A 15172-nucleotide genomic window follows, 5' to 3' on the forward strand; every position below is an offset into this window, starting at 1 on the left:
GAAAGAGAAAGTGTAAGAGAAGCATGGAGAAGAAAGAGTTTGTGACCAAAACACAGCAACAGCATTACAGCTTGTGATTTGAGTTAGCTAATACAAATGGAAGAGTCTGAGACAGGTATAAGAGAAGGCTTGAAAGTTGAAATGCTTCAGGAATTATTTGGGACCAGGCCTCAAGACTCACAGACAAGGTGTGCCTTAGTATGTACTGAGCTGTCCTGGCATCCAAACAGAGCCTAAGACAGTAACCCTAAAATACTCTGAACACCCTAAAACCATGCACACTGCGGCTCACAAACTCAGCCCACCATTTAGCTCACTGGAACATAAATTAATTAAATATCATGCAATTATACCAAAGAGATTTTCTATTGATGTAATTTCATATAATACATAGTAAAAGCAATACAATTATACTTTGTAACTGCTTAATTAATATCTCTTAATTCTGTTCTGGAGTGAAATGGATTAGATTCTATAACTCCCACCTCCATGACTTTGGCATTTAAAGGTAACATTCCAAAAAAATAATTATGTTTAAAAATATGCAAAATATTGAAAAGTGGAGGACAATCTTGCTGCATCTTTAAAAATCAGTGTAGTATGATCTGTATATAAAAACACCAAAAAGTCTTAATTCTAATTAGTCTTCTTGTCATTAAGATAATTTGGGAGCTCTATCTATGCATTCCTGAACTAAACATTCTTCACTCAGAGCTTAGTATCCTAACATACATAATGAGAGATTTCTCTGTCCATGCCAAAGCCCTGTTTTGCTATTTTTTCTTGCATGTTCCACCCCTGGATGCAATAGAAAAGAAACTTTTTCACCTGCCTGACAATACTTTGATTAAGTGTTGTAGACAATACTGAATCAAAATTGCCACAGAGGGTAGGTAATGTACCTGTTTGACATTTCTCATTCACCCAAAGAGAAACAGTATTCTACTGACTGACTCAGTGTCAAGCTGCCTTCATTTTTCTAACACTTCAAACCTGAAGAAACCAAATTTATTTTTAAATTTATGTTCTACATAGTCACGTTGCAAATTTGACTCCCTCTGATAACTTAGTTTCAAAAATGTTCTTTGTGAAGACTATGTGTACCATTTGATAAAAAAGAACATGCAACCATTGGTCTTAAAATAGTAATTTGAGGCACATGGAGAGTGGACACAGACTTTTAGTACTGAGGCATGCCAATCTACAATTCTGTGCAAAATGTTCTCTTTATCGGAAGAGCAAAAGTAATGTAAAATGTAATTAGATATAATCTTTCCTGTTTTCATTAGCCATTAACTTTATGCAAAGATAAACTAAAGCATAACGAGTCCTTTCATTATCACATAATTGTTATTTTAATGGTTGCATTATGAGCAATAGAGTACTATACATCCACCTCTCATATTAGTGGGCAATTATTTTGAAACTTCATATTATAATCTACCCACAAAGACCAATGTATTAATGCCACCGTTTCAGCGTAATGATGACCGTGGTTTTGCAATCAGTATGATAGCCTCAAGGAAAAATGGAAAGTAATAATGAAGAAAATGTTTATATTACATGCCAGTCTCAGGCCTGGATTGCAGACCAAAGAAGTTTAAGGAAAACATGTGGAACTTCTCTTGCTTGTGCTACCCTGAAACTGGTCAAATTTATATGACACCAGTGTTGATTATTTCAAAAACCAAGGAAAACTACCAAGTGATCCAAAACTAGGAGCTTGGAAGGGAAACTAGAATAAACCTTCCCTCAATGTATCATTTCCAAGTACCATCCCAAACCATATCCAGAAATCCTGAAATCCTACATTTGCCCCTGATAAATACTGAGCTGGCTTTAGCTACTCCTCCATTCATTGCCTTCCTTCTGACCAAGCAAAGCAGTACAAATTGTCAGGAAATGATTGGACAGATCTAAGCAGTACATAAAGTTTGAGGATACCCGGGGGATGCCGTCTGTAAAGTTAAATGAAGTTTCATATCCAAAAGGCATTCCATGAGCAAGACTCAAAATACCTCTAGGAGTGTGACAGTTCTGGGATGTCACTGCAGCTGAGAGTCCCTAGCACATTCTGTACAGTGAAGCTGAAATCCAACTTTCCCAAACACTGTGCATTCTTGGAAGGGGAGGTAAAGGCAATTTCAGACCATGAAATTAGTCCCAAGGTGTTAAGGACCACTGCTTGCTTCTTCTCCAAACACGAAACATATTTCAACAGTGTCATCACTTATATAAAATCAGAGCAGCACAAACAGAGCAAGTGAAAATCCACAACCACTGAGCTCTGGCAAAGACACAATTCTCCCCTGACAAAAGAAAAAGCTACACATGACCAGCACTAGTCACATTTCCTAAAGGGCTAGAAAGGTGTGTAAAGAATGCTGAAATGCATGGACAGAGAATATTGATAATATATGAAATAATTCTTGAAAAAAAAGGAAACTAAAAATCTTCTTTTCGAGGAATACTGCTTCGCACATACTCTTTAGATTATTTTCTTTTCCTGATATTGATAGATTTTAAAATGTCAAGAGACTACTGCTGATTTCATATAGAAGGAAATGCAGTAACATTACCATGTTTGGCTGAAAACACGTTATAGGGAAGCAGAAATTTGTTCCATAGTGCACTTCCAGACCATTCCAACCCCAAATTAGGACTGTATGAAATTGAAATGCCTTCACGGTAAGCATACAATATTCAAAAAACCCTATGGGCATGAATTTCTGCACAGCAATAGCTTCTTCTTTCCCCTAGTGTCCTTTTCTCTCACAGCAGTCAGGCTGTAAAAAGGGGACATATATCCTTTGCCTCACAAAGAGATTTTGAGACTTAAGTGATACCTGCAACATTTTTCAGAAATAGTTTCATGGAAAATATTTAGGACACTTTTTGGAGACAGCAGTACTAGAAAATCTAATTAATTTATTCAAGAAAAATTCTGAAACATATGGAGAGCAAACTGAACACAGAGCACATATTTCTGACATTTATCTTTGTTTTTATTGTTAAGATAAAAGCATGCTGTTTGTTTTTTAGAATTTCATCTGCTAACTCTTTCCTTTCTCTAACTTTTTCTACAGCAGCGACATCATCTGCAGCAATTTTTAAAGCTTTGCAGAAAATCCTGTGCTCTGAAAGTTTTAATGACTCATGTAGAGAATATTATTAGACAGGGAGTTTATGCCTCCTTTCTGTAACCTGTAGGACTAGGGCAGAGAGGATATGCGTGCCGGCACAACTTCATATAAATAAATAAATAAATAATAAATAAATAAATAAATAAATAAATAAATAAATAAGAATGGGATGCTAACAAGAAACTTGTAAAGAACAAATATGAGCAGTTAAAAACCTTTTCTTCTACTGCAATTGCATGTTTACTGAATTCTAATGCACCAGACAGGGCTGCTCAGGTTCTGAGTGGTGTCTCCGGTAAGTGGTCCCAACTGTACTGAATGCTCCCACAATCAGAAACTGCTTACAAAATCCTGAAAATAGAACAGCTGAATCTTTGAACATCTGTATAAAAAATTATTTCCCTTCAAACACAAACTAAGCCCCATGCTGCTCAATATCTGAGACTTCACACAAACTGAAGACATAAGAGTGAAGATTCATAATAAATTCCCACTGTTACAGTTATGTTTTTCCAGACTGTCAAAAGTTCCAAAACCTGCTGAAGATGTGAGTCTCTGAGAAAAACTGTACATGCTGCTCTTGTGCATGTTACTCTTCAAATGCAGAGTTGCCTCATGGTTAAAAGCTCAGAGAAGTTGAGTATCACAGGAACTGTGTAGGAGTGATTGTTTTCTAAACACAGGTTGTAGCAAATCCCAATAGCACATCAGGCTCCCCAAGAAGCATTGCTATGAATCCTGAGTCACCTTCAAAGGCATGTGCTACAGATCCATCTATTTGAACAGTTTCACTGTTCTAAAATTGCAGCCTAAATTCTTTATGTGGGATAACAAACACAGAAATTAAAATATGTAGAATATCTGCTTTGTTTTCATCTGGGTAAAAATACATATTGAAGATATGCACAAGCAAGCACCTAGTTAACAATGAGTTCTAAATTAACATAATTCTAAATTAACATAAATTCCCCATTTCCCCTTAGTTTTCCTCCTGCCTATGTCTATGAGGTCGCACACAAGCTTGACTTCTTACTAATTAAATTTTCCATGCAGAATTTGTTTGTTTACTAATCTTTCTGTATTTTAAGATAAAATACTCAAGCATAAGTTCAGGCTAAACTTTTTCTACTTTCAGACAGATTTTTCTTCTGCTGTGTTGCTTACTTGTACAAAGCTTTGAGATGACAATCTTTTCTAAATATCATTCTGTGAGATATGTATCAGAGTTCTCACACACCTTTTCTTATAAAAGTAGTTTCTAATAAATCTGACTAGCTAGTGGCTGGACAGATGTACAGAAACTCTTCTTTATCCAAAGCAAGATATTATTGTAGAGTCTTATTCCCTGTCTCCTAAAGTTGCTATCCTCACTTGAGCAGCAGCTCTGTAGCACAAACCTGCCAGTGCATCTCATGCAGTTTGATTCCAGTATTTTATTTTACTTAGCACTATAAATTCAGCTCAGAGCTCTTTAGGGAGTTTCCATTAGAAACCTCACAGTTACTACTAAGCAACAGGTATCACATTTAAGCAATACCAACATTACATTTATCTTCTAATCTGTTTAATATCTCTTAGAAAAGAATTGCTGTGTGACAACAGGTAATAAGTATAGACTTCTATGGTAATCACTCTGTGTTTTTCAAGACAATTACTTCACCTGGCAGCAAGGCTGAATTTTAAAAAATAGATTGAATCATCTTTTTTTAAAAAGAATTTTAGATTTTTAAAAAATTATTTATATTCCTTCAAAATTTTAAGCTCCTTTAGGAACATCAATATCTATTTTACACACTGTGATCTGAAAAGTAAAAAACATTGAACTATGGAAGATGAACACCAAAGGCTTCATTCAAAATCTATGCTTCTGCTAATTTTGCTCTCCAATACTTTTTTTCCTTTGCAACCACAAAATATCCTCACCACCAGCAGCAAAACTGGAAGCCCAGCAATCCAGGATGCTACCAGGATTGCCAGCATGAATCAGTGACTTACATCATCCTTTCCAAAGGTGGATGTTCATGGGATGTGAGAATCACAGGATATGCTGAGTTGGAAAGGACCCTCAAGGACCCAATCCAGAATCCCATCCATAGGCACAGCTGCTTCTGAGAGGTATCAGCAATTCTCTCACAACAATAAAAGCTGCAGAGTATTTAAAGCACAGGATGGAAAAGGTGTGCAAAGGGCTGTACCAAACACTGTAGAAGGATTTAACATACAGTTCATCAGAAGCAGAGAACTGATCCAGTGGCACTTAAAGAAGATGTGGTAAATTAGAAGACATAAACGGATAAATTCAAAGAACATGTGAAAATGCACAATGATAGTGCATTTAGGATAGATCCTGATTATATATTCCTTGTCTTTAATCATTAATTAAAAAGAAACAACTCCATGGCTATAGTCAGCAACCACTGCAGAATCAATAGGTCTCTAAGCTCACACCAATCTATAAGCAGCCACAGCTTTATCACAAAATAATAGCTAATATTGATATTTTTTAATAAAGTTTCACTTTACTATGTAATTAGTGTAATGTAGTAGGAGCTGTGTTTCTTAACAGAAGTGCTGGTGCTTTGAGCAGCATTTACTGGCATGTTAATAAAGAACGGACTTCTTCTATTGAGTTCCATCTGCCTAATAGAGAAAAGTGTTCATCTTAATTAGGAAAATCTTCATAAAGAATATAAATGCGGTTACTAATGGGCTGCAGGGAATAAATGTAGAACACTCAGGAACAACTGGTGTTTTACCAGGAAATGGAAGAGTGGATATAAACCCCCAAACAGTTGTTAACCATCTGGTGATTGACCACAAATAGCAATAGATGCTGAGGTTTTAAGTGTTTTATAATGAAAAATCTATTTATTTCATTAAGGTTTCATGCTTTAGACCCTTGTTTTTTCAGGTAATAAAGCAGCCTTGACTGACAATGAAACTATTTAAACCCTTTATGAATTAAGATGGACAAATCCATTAGCATTTTTCAAGGAATTACTTTATAAAAAGAAAGAATGGAAGTGCCGAGCAATAGTTCAACAAAGATCCACTGCCAAGTACTTGAAAAATGGTCACTCTATCAAACACGTATTTTTGGTGTTGCTGAGAAGCTCATGGGCAGTTGAGAACCTTTTGTTGACTTCATTGGTGCAGCAGCAGATATTACATCATCATGATAAAGACTACAGCAAATTGTAAACTAAACTTAATCTTTGTCCTTAAAAATGTTCCAACAGGCATTATTCATTTCCTCTGTCAGTCTGAGTCAGTTTTTTCATCCTTTTCTTCCTAAAGTTCTGTAATTTAAAGACTGATATTCCCTAACTCTGCTCATTTTCTATTCAAAATGAAATTAACTTTTACTCATCTTCCAGAATTTTTTTTAATCACATTAATACAAAGTACTGATGGGACGTACTTCCCAAGTGCCAAAATTTAACACTCTGAGCCAGACTCAGTGGCAATGTTCACAGCTTCCCAAGGAAAACTGCTTTCTGCAAATTTAATGCAACACTAGCTAATCTTTTATATTTCCTCTGAATAACTTTGATAAAGAAACCAATACATACATGAAAGCAAGTCCAAAAATGAAAATATCATTACTGTAGTATTTCATTCAAGCCACCAACTAGAAACACAGCATAAAACTCTGATATTCTGGACACTGACAGCTTTACTGCCTCAATTCACAGAGAATATCACCGAACAACAGAACTTGCAGCTACTTGAACCTCAGAGAATGTAATTTAATTTATTCATTTCAGTGACATTTTTACTAGACTACAGCTTCATGTAGATTAGTCAGACACATGAAAAACCACATATTAGCTGAGGTGAAGCTGTGATGACTGCAATTGTCTTAACAGTGTCAATCCAAACTTTAGATGAATGTAATTTGCTAGCTCTAAATGACAGAGATATAATATAGATCTCGTATATCACCAAAGTAATAAATAATTAGTGAGCAGAATTGAGTAAAATGGCAGCTTGAACACAACCCCAGATTTTGAATCTTGATGCAGAAGTCAGCAATCAGAATGATACATCTTTCTGCCTTGAATGATAAAACAGCTTTCTCACAACCTAACACATAGCACCATCTGGCATGAACTGAGGAAACGAAGAACTTCTGGAAGAGAAACACAAAAGCAATTTTGTTTCTTCAGAATTCTCCAAGATATTGACAGAAGTCTTTCAGAAACAGCCATTTGACTGCAAATGTGGCTCAGTGAACCTGCCTCCTGAAGACATGTGTGTGTGCAGCTAATAATCTTTACAAAATGTTGTTGAAGTGAACTGATTGGGCATGGGATGGGCACTGTCAGAGCTAAGACAGCGCACGTGGGAAGTCCTCAGTCTACCAGACTGGCTGGGTTTCCGAACATCATCTCACATCTCTTACTGGGAATTTCAGGAGCTCAGCAGGCTCTTTTCAGGAGTTACTCACGGGAAGAGTGACTACAAACACCCAGTTCAGCTGTTCTTTGAGCAGTACCAGCACATCAGCACCGGCTGTTTGCTGGGGCTGAACACCTCCCCTGCGCAGTGGGAGGACAGAGTGCCCTGAGCCCACTGCCAGCCCCGTGGATGTGGAGCTGGACCCTCCCAGGCACTGCTGGGAGCTGCAGTGCTCAGGGGCTGGCCCGAGATGCTTGCAGTATAAATGCAAACGGAGTTTCCTGCAGTCCAGGAAACATCAGACTGCTCTGCTGGTATCAGCACAGATTTATTTTAGCATTGCTTGTTCAAAGTGACTTTTAATGCAGACTGTTTTCTAAATGATCCTTAAAAGACACTCCTTTCTTTCTCATCACCTTCACCTAAGGCAAGAACATCCAGTAGCATTGATCTATTTGCTGCTAGTTTTCATTAATTTTACCCTCCCTAAGGGTGGTGAAGCTTTGGTGCCAGCTAATTAAAACCTATTTAGGGATGCTTAGTGCACTTTATCAGACCGGAATTAGCTTTGCTGCTTTAATGAAGACTACAGTTTTCTCTGTTATTACCAATTAAATGTTATTATATCATATTGCATTGTATTTGTATTGCATGGCAGAGATATAGATGGCTTTAGAACCACTTCTCTGGATTGAGGTACATACAAAGATGGCACATTTAGTAATTATTTAATATCTCTTTAAATCCTTTCACTTGAGTAAATATATATATAATACACCAGCATATTAGTGAAGTACTGGAAGAAGCTGCCAGCTTTATGCTCCCTCTAGGGAAGTACCAAGTAAAATGCATTAATGAAAAATTGTGAATGTCTGGTAATGAATATTACTTAAGTACAACAATTATTCAAAGTGGATGAGCATTCACCACCTTGAACTCGACTGCTCCACTAACAAATACTCTCAGAAAGAACATATGTTCCCCAGATTCTTAACACTCATGCAAGGTTAATTACCCAGGTAGGACAGCCCATATCAGAGGGTATTTTGTACTGCTGTAGAATTAAAAAATGCATTACAAAATAAAAAAAAGCCCGTTTGTTCAAAGTTATTCAGAGGCAATACTTATTTCTTCCATGCATCAGTAATAAATCATTCATCAATACCAAAGCTGTGGATTTTGGACCTGCACTCAGTGAAGTCAGGGATAAAGCTCCCATGTCAGTACTGCAGGACCAGAGCTTTTCTGCAGTAGAAAAGTGACTGCAGCACCTACCTGTTAGCTGTTTCTCACTAAATCCTTTAAAAACTTGAGCATCACAAGGATAAAACTGCTGAAAAGTCCCACTAATTACCTAAAAAGATTGTACATCAAAGAGCAGAAACAGAAAACTCATTAAAGGCTTGACAGACTAGAAATATGCTGCAATCTTACTATGCACTACAGCATATACTATATAGAAAGACAGTATTTTAGGATTAAACTAAAATAGATGTAGTTGCAATCCACTCAGTACATTTTAAAATATGAGTTGAAATTGGTTTCCTTCCAGAATTTTTGCTGGAAACATGTCGAACCAGACCTCTGTTCAATCTAATATTCCAAGTAAGGGTTGATGTTTCTCTGAGGAACTGAAGAATATTTGGCTGAGGAACCCGAGTCTGTCTCAGCATCATAATAGCCTGGCACAATGTGTGAAAGTATTTTCATCACCCACAAATCTCCAGTGCTCTCCATTTACTGCTTCCACAAATGCCACATACCTCTAACAGTCTCATGACCCTCCTCAGAAAAAGAAGACAAGTCCTGCAAATTGAAGATGTTACAGAAAATGAAAGAGTTTCCAAACTGAAGTCCCCAATTACCAGGGAACTGCAAGATGTTTTCTTGAGATACAGAAGGCATTGGCTGGTGATGCATCAACCATTTCCCTTGTTTCTGCATGACAAAATCACTAAATGATGTTAAATACATCACTAAGTCTTTGATGTGGAAAAGCAGGACTAAAAATGAAAGTTGCAGTAGATACAAGGATGTTACCTGGCTGCCACTGTGAGAAGTGGTGGGCTTTTCCCTTGGTGTCAAAGGGACGCACGTGCACAAACAGTGTGAAGGGTCATGAGACAGGCTCATAAAAATTTATTGCTGTTGCAATGTGAAACTTAAGGAAAACGAAGATGGGCCACTTTGACATTAGGCTACTTAAGAACTTTGTTATAAGCACTGAGAAAAATTCAATCTGCTTTTGACATGAAAAGAAGCATTTGTATCGTGTTAATTGCATAAAAAACTTGAGATGTGTTAATTTGTTGAAGAGGAATGGGTTAGGCTGGAGAGAAGGATACTTTGACATTGAATGATGAGATGTTTTCTTTCATAGGAAAAAGAGGAGATTTTTTCAAGGTCTAATCTCACAATAAGGATTTTGATGAAGTAATGTAAAGTCGCTGTGACCTGACTGACCCATAAATATAAACAAATTTATGTACAGCAATACAATAATGTACCTGGGATCATATTTACCTTGATTAATATGTAAACAGGATGACTTGGATTATTAAAGGTCATTTTTCAAGAATGGATCTTGTGTATATATTAGCCTCTGGTTATCAGTTTGTTCAGTTATACTAAAGAAGCCATGATAACCTTGATACCTTTATGAGATATATGAGCTCCCTTGAGCTTCAGAACCACAGCAGCAACATGTGCACTTGGTGAACAGGGGCAGGCTCCTTCTTATGCTCCAATAGTTTGAAAAATAGGAAAAATCAACGGTCACCAAGTTCTGACAGTTTAATAATATAGTGAAACAAGTACGTTTGAGATAACAAGGTTTTCTACTTCAAAAGCTAAGTCAAAATTTCAGACTATGTTAAGCTGCTTGTGAAAACCTGTATCTTTAATTTGGTGAGAATAGCAACAGTCCTTTCCAACCTCAAATTCATGATGCACAAATTTAAAAATTACTATTAAGGCACAGCAGTGATCTGGAAACTCCTTCCTAGTTAGCTCAAGTGAGTATGTGTGACAGGTGCTCTTCCATGCCAAAACACAGATGACCTGAATTTTCGCAGCTTGGTTACAAATTCTTGAAATTTGTGGTCTTAATTCTACAAATCTAGTTTCTGCTTTGAACATGCTAGCCCAAACAGTCCTCACATCTTCACCTCTTACAGCCTCACTTGAGTAGCATAAATACACATTATCAAGCATAGAAAATAGAATTTCAGCATAATACTGGTAAAAACCTAAATCTATTCCAGTATGTCTGATAACCTGTTTTCACCAAGAAACAGAAATAATACATAACCCTGGGGTCTGTGTTTGAAGAAAAGCTACAGTGAATCTCAACAGAGAAGAAAATGCAATATCCAGAATTATCCTGAGGTTGTGCATTTGGAAATATTGTTTGTGTAAGATCATCCTCTTCAAATAAAATGTCAATTTAATCAATAGTAAATTGAGCTGAAAACAACATGCAGCTTTGAAAACATTTCAGGAAGACATCCAATATTTTTGGGATTCAAGCCAACAGAAATGGAATGAACAGAAGGTAGTGTAGGTGGGGTAAATGGGGCCTAGCTGCTGCCTCATCAAGTGCTTATAACAGTCAAACCCATATAACAATCCATTAAAAACATATCTGGGGACTCATTTAGTAGCTGACATCCCACATGGACTTTTCTCACGTATCTTTTGTCAAACATTATAATTGTTCCTCACATTTAAGACTCACCGGTCTTTTCCTGTCTCCTTCTTAAATACCGCATCGCAGTAACTCATGCGCTTCTCTGTTGTCACGTAGATTTTGGCAGTTGGGTAGCTGTCAACAGTTTTCTTCAGCATGTTGTACACAATGCCATTTCCATCCCTCCTCATGTTTCGAAAAGGACCCCAGATCACGTAAACGGTGTTGTTGGTTTCTTTGAAAAAGTACTCAGGATTCTTGAGCAGGAGAGGCACGCTTGTGTGAGAGACCACTCTTACGGTTGTCCTCTTCCCAACATCTTCCTCGTAGCCCTTTGTGGGAGCATTGTTCATCCTCCATATGCAGGAGGACTTGTCTATCTCAGTGCCCACCCTCTGGCCAGCCATCTGTCCCGAGTTTGAAACAATGGCACAGAGGTCACAGTCAAGTTGTAGAGGCTGGAAGACAGGAAACAGTAACGTACATTGCAAGTTTTTCTCTGTAAAACATGAAGACTGAAAATTCGGTTAAAAGAAAAACAGGTACAGTACAACAAATTGATAGCAATGCTTCTCTTTAAAAAAACATAACTGCAATCCCCATGTGGCAGAGTTGCTCGAAAACTCTACCACTACAAATGCAAACCTTTTTAATGAAATAGAAAATTTCCAATCTTTGCCTTTGTTCCCACCTTGCAAAGTCAACTATACAAATAATAATTCTTTTTTCTCCCTCTAAATGTTACTCTTTTCACTAGAAAACAAGGAATAAAGAAACAGTAGAAAGCAATATTTAGATCAATGGTGTCTCTTTTAACAAGGTGTTGTCAGCAATGGGAAAAAATCTACTGAAAAAGTAATGCTAGAAGTTTAACTGTACCTTAACTGTGTTTGTGTCTGAATGAACAGTTCCCAAATTTATGACAGAAGTCTAATGCAAAATGTATCTCTAAAAAGCAATCTAATAGTATGAAAATCCTGCAGTTGGAAAGGAGATGTGGACAGAGGAATATGTTGTTCTCTCCACAGAGCAGTTATGATCCATGGAAAATGAGAGGTAGAGGGACTGGTGACACCTGAACTAGGAACTTAATCCTGAGAAAAATATAGTCAAAGACAGTATTTTGTGACCATGTTCTAGGGTGCTATTACTCCAGTATGAATTGAAAATAGAAAAAATAATATAACAGAGATATAAGGACCCATCTGATACTCCATTTCTCAGAGTATAAAGAGTAAATGCCTTTTTGTTGTTTTGTACCTACAGACTAAAAGAAAATGCCCTCTATTTAAATTGGATTGTATAAAGAGTTCAGTCTGAAATTGAAATCAAATGAAAACTAGATCCATCAAAAAAAACAAACAAACAAACAAACAAAAAAAACCTACAGAAGATCATCCAGGTCAGAGATAACCTACAATTTTTTTTTGTATGGTCACAGACTTGATCCTCTGTCATGCTCACAACTGGGAACCAGTGACCTCAGTTTAGTATTTTTTAGGAAAAATTCCCTTCATGTTCTTTGGACATGTACTCTGACAGGATGCTAGGTGCTTTTCTGATCAGACTTGTGGTTATTTCTCTTCAAAATCACACTTCATTTAGCTGATGTAGATGAATAGCCTGCCTACATTTAACCACTATAACCCTAGGATGGAATTGCTGAAAAAAAAACTGAATTCTTTGATAAGGGGGAATAATGCAAGGACAAGAGACAAACATCTGAAGAAAGCCAAACTGTAACAGCTAAAATATCTCATCTGTGGGTAACAAATATTGTACTGAATTAAGGTGCATCCTGCATGACTTGTGCAGTAAACCTCACAATTTCAAAGCTTTGATTTCTCTGTTGTGATTGATTTGATTTCATTATGTGGCTGGTTCAGGAAAACATTCTTTCCTCATTTCGCCAGTAGCTAAAGATTCCTGATTGAATACAAAAGCAGTGTCAATGTTTCCTTTACAGAACACCATGCATTTTTTATAGCTGGTACAGTTTTAGAGAGCTATCCTGCATGGCTCTCTGACAGCAGGGATGAAATCCCAGGAGATGCAGCTGAACGGAGCAGTCTTTCTGTTTACTGCTTACTTACAGAAATTCTCTCTAAGATACATTATGAGGACATGGCTGGGTGACCTAAACAAATCCATGAGCATAACTCATATTCTAGCATGAAGTGAATTGTTACAGACCCAGTAGATTAATTTATAGCTTTCAGGCTGAACTTTCAAACTAACAAATGCTGAATATGAAACTGCTAGATAGGAAAAGCCAATTTGGTCAAGAATATGGTTCTATTTAAATTTGTCTCATCCTCAGAGCTGCTTTTTTCACTAAATTCTTCCTTCTCCATTAAAATGGAGCTGCTCTCTTAAATTTGGAATTGTTTGAATTTCCTCACCTTAGTTAGAAATGCATTGCACATTTTCTATTCACTGAGTGCAACTGTTCTGCTTGAATAAGCTGAGTACACTCATTCCTGCAACTGTGTCCCCTGGTTTTCTAGCTCTTTTGTTGTGATTCATTTATCTTGTTCCAATTTATAAAGTGCTTTCATAATACTGAATGGCTACACTAGGTCAACATATAATCTGCTCTTCTTGAACAGAGTCAGAGGCTAACCCCCTCCCAGATCTATCTCACAATAAATATTTTTACAATGTAGATTTTACACGTCCTAATACGCACATTTCCCAACAAAGATCCCAGAGTTAGGAGGCTGAGACCTATGACAGATATTCCACTGCCTCCATCATCTTTTTGCATCATATCTCCCTCAACATATGAGAAAACACACATCAATATTCACTCATTGAACCCCATATAGAGACAGGCCACCAGTTTGTGGTGCTCGTTTGTGTCACAGATGAGAAGGGTGGTTTCAGTAACACACATGAACCCACATACAATACAAATGGGTCCAGGCTGCCCTCTTCATCTGCAGAGATGGTCCAGCAACAGTAGGATTGAAACAGATTGGCAGGACCACACAGAAACTTGTGTTGTTACTTCTTATCCTCTGTGGACCCAGAAAATCAGGCCAAGGTTCACCCCCACAAGATCTTCATTCACTTGCATCATAGATAAATGAGTTAAAGACAGAAATATTAAGAACCATTCAGGTTTTCTTCTCTTTTCATGCACTTAGACATTTATCTCATCTCTAAACAGCAAGGGGGCTGAGCTGTTATTACTGCTGGAAAATTTCTCTTTTTTTTGCTAACCACAAGTATGTAGAAGACCTCAGGAGAGCAGCTGGGTGCTGGTTCCGACAAATAGTCCCATCTTTTTCCTGAATGATACATCGTAACTGTTAAGGAACACTTATATTTTAATCAGTAAAGAAAATGAAATGTCTGACCTTTCCATTTCCTGTGCAAGCTTACAGACAATGGAAAAGATAATTAAAACTGTGAATTAGAACTCGCAAAACAGTGCCATTTCTCTAGCAAAGAGAAATAGCTGTGTAATAAAGGTCACTTATCAAACAGTTCTAGTTATTAAATCTTTGCATTTAGCACTGAAGTGGCTTCACAGAATCAAAGGTCAAATCATTAAATAACAAAATCAGCCAGAATTAGAAAAGGTCACAAGCAAATCCAACTAAAGTAGGTCACAAAACATGATTCTCTCCAACACAGGATTTCATTATTTGGAAAATTGCTTACTTTCCAAGTTTGACAACTCCCCCACCATTTCCAGTGTCTCCATCAGGAGACTGAAATTCCAGCCACAGAACCATTTGTATGGGTAGGTTTCCCAATGGCACAGATCTTGGATCACCAAGTTTCCCAGCCACAGCCCTGTACATCTGCTGAGGTCCATGTGGGGATGATCTCAGGCCAGGTCTCTGAACCACAAAATAACATCTGGACAGAGCAGACACATGCCAAGCTCTGGTCTCAGCAGAGACTGCCAGATTCACTCCTCAGCTGGACC

At 37.3% G+C, this 15172-nt stretch overlaps 1 protein-coding gene across 3 annotated transcripts in view; it reads right to left on the reverse strand.

The window, feature by feature from the left end:
• Positions 1-15172, reverse strand: part of ST6GALNAC3 (ST6 N-acetylgalactosaminide alpha-2,6-sialyltransferase 3) — a 219430-nt gene that overhangs the window by 64830 nt on the left and 139428 nt on the right. For 2 of the 3 annotated variants that reach the window (XM_068200035.1, XM_068200036.1), the window contains exon 3: positions 11281-11690. In XM_068200035.1, coding sequence (XP_068056136.1) covers positions 11281-11690 — 410 coding nt within the window. Of the gene's footprint in view, positions 1-8106; positions 8899-11280; positions 11691-15172 lie in introns of those variants that run through there. The other variant, XM_068200038.1, reaches the window with a different exon arrangement.

Source organism: Anomalospiza imberbis, chromosome 9 (genome assembly GCF_031753505.1).
Source record: "Anomalospiza imberbis isolate Cuckoo-Finch-1a 21T00152 chromosome 9, ASM3175350v1, whole genome shotgun sequence".
Classification (NCBI taxonomy): Eukaryota; Metazoa; Chordata; class Aves; order Passeriformes; family Viduidae; genus Anomalospiza; species Anomalospiza imberbis.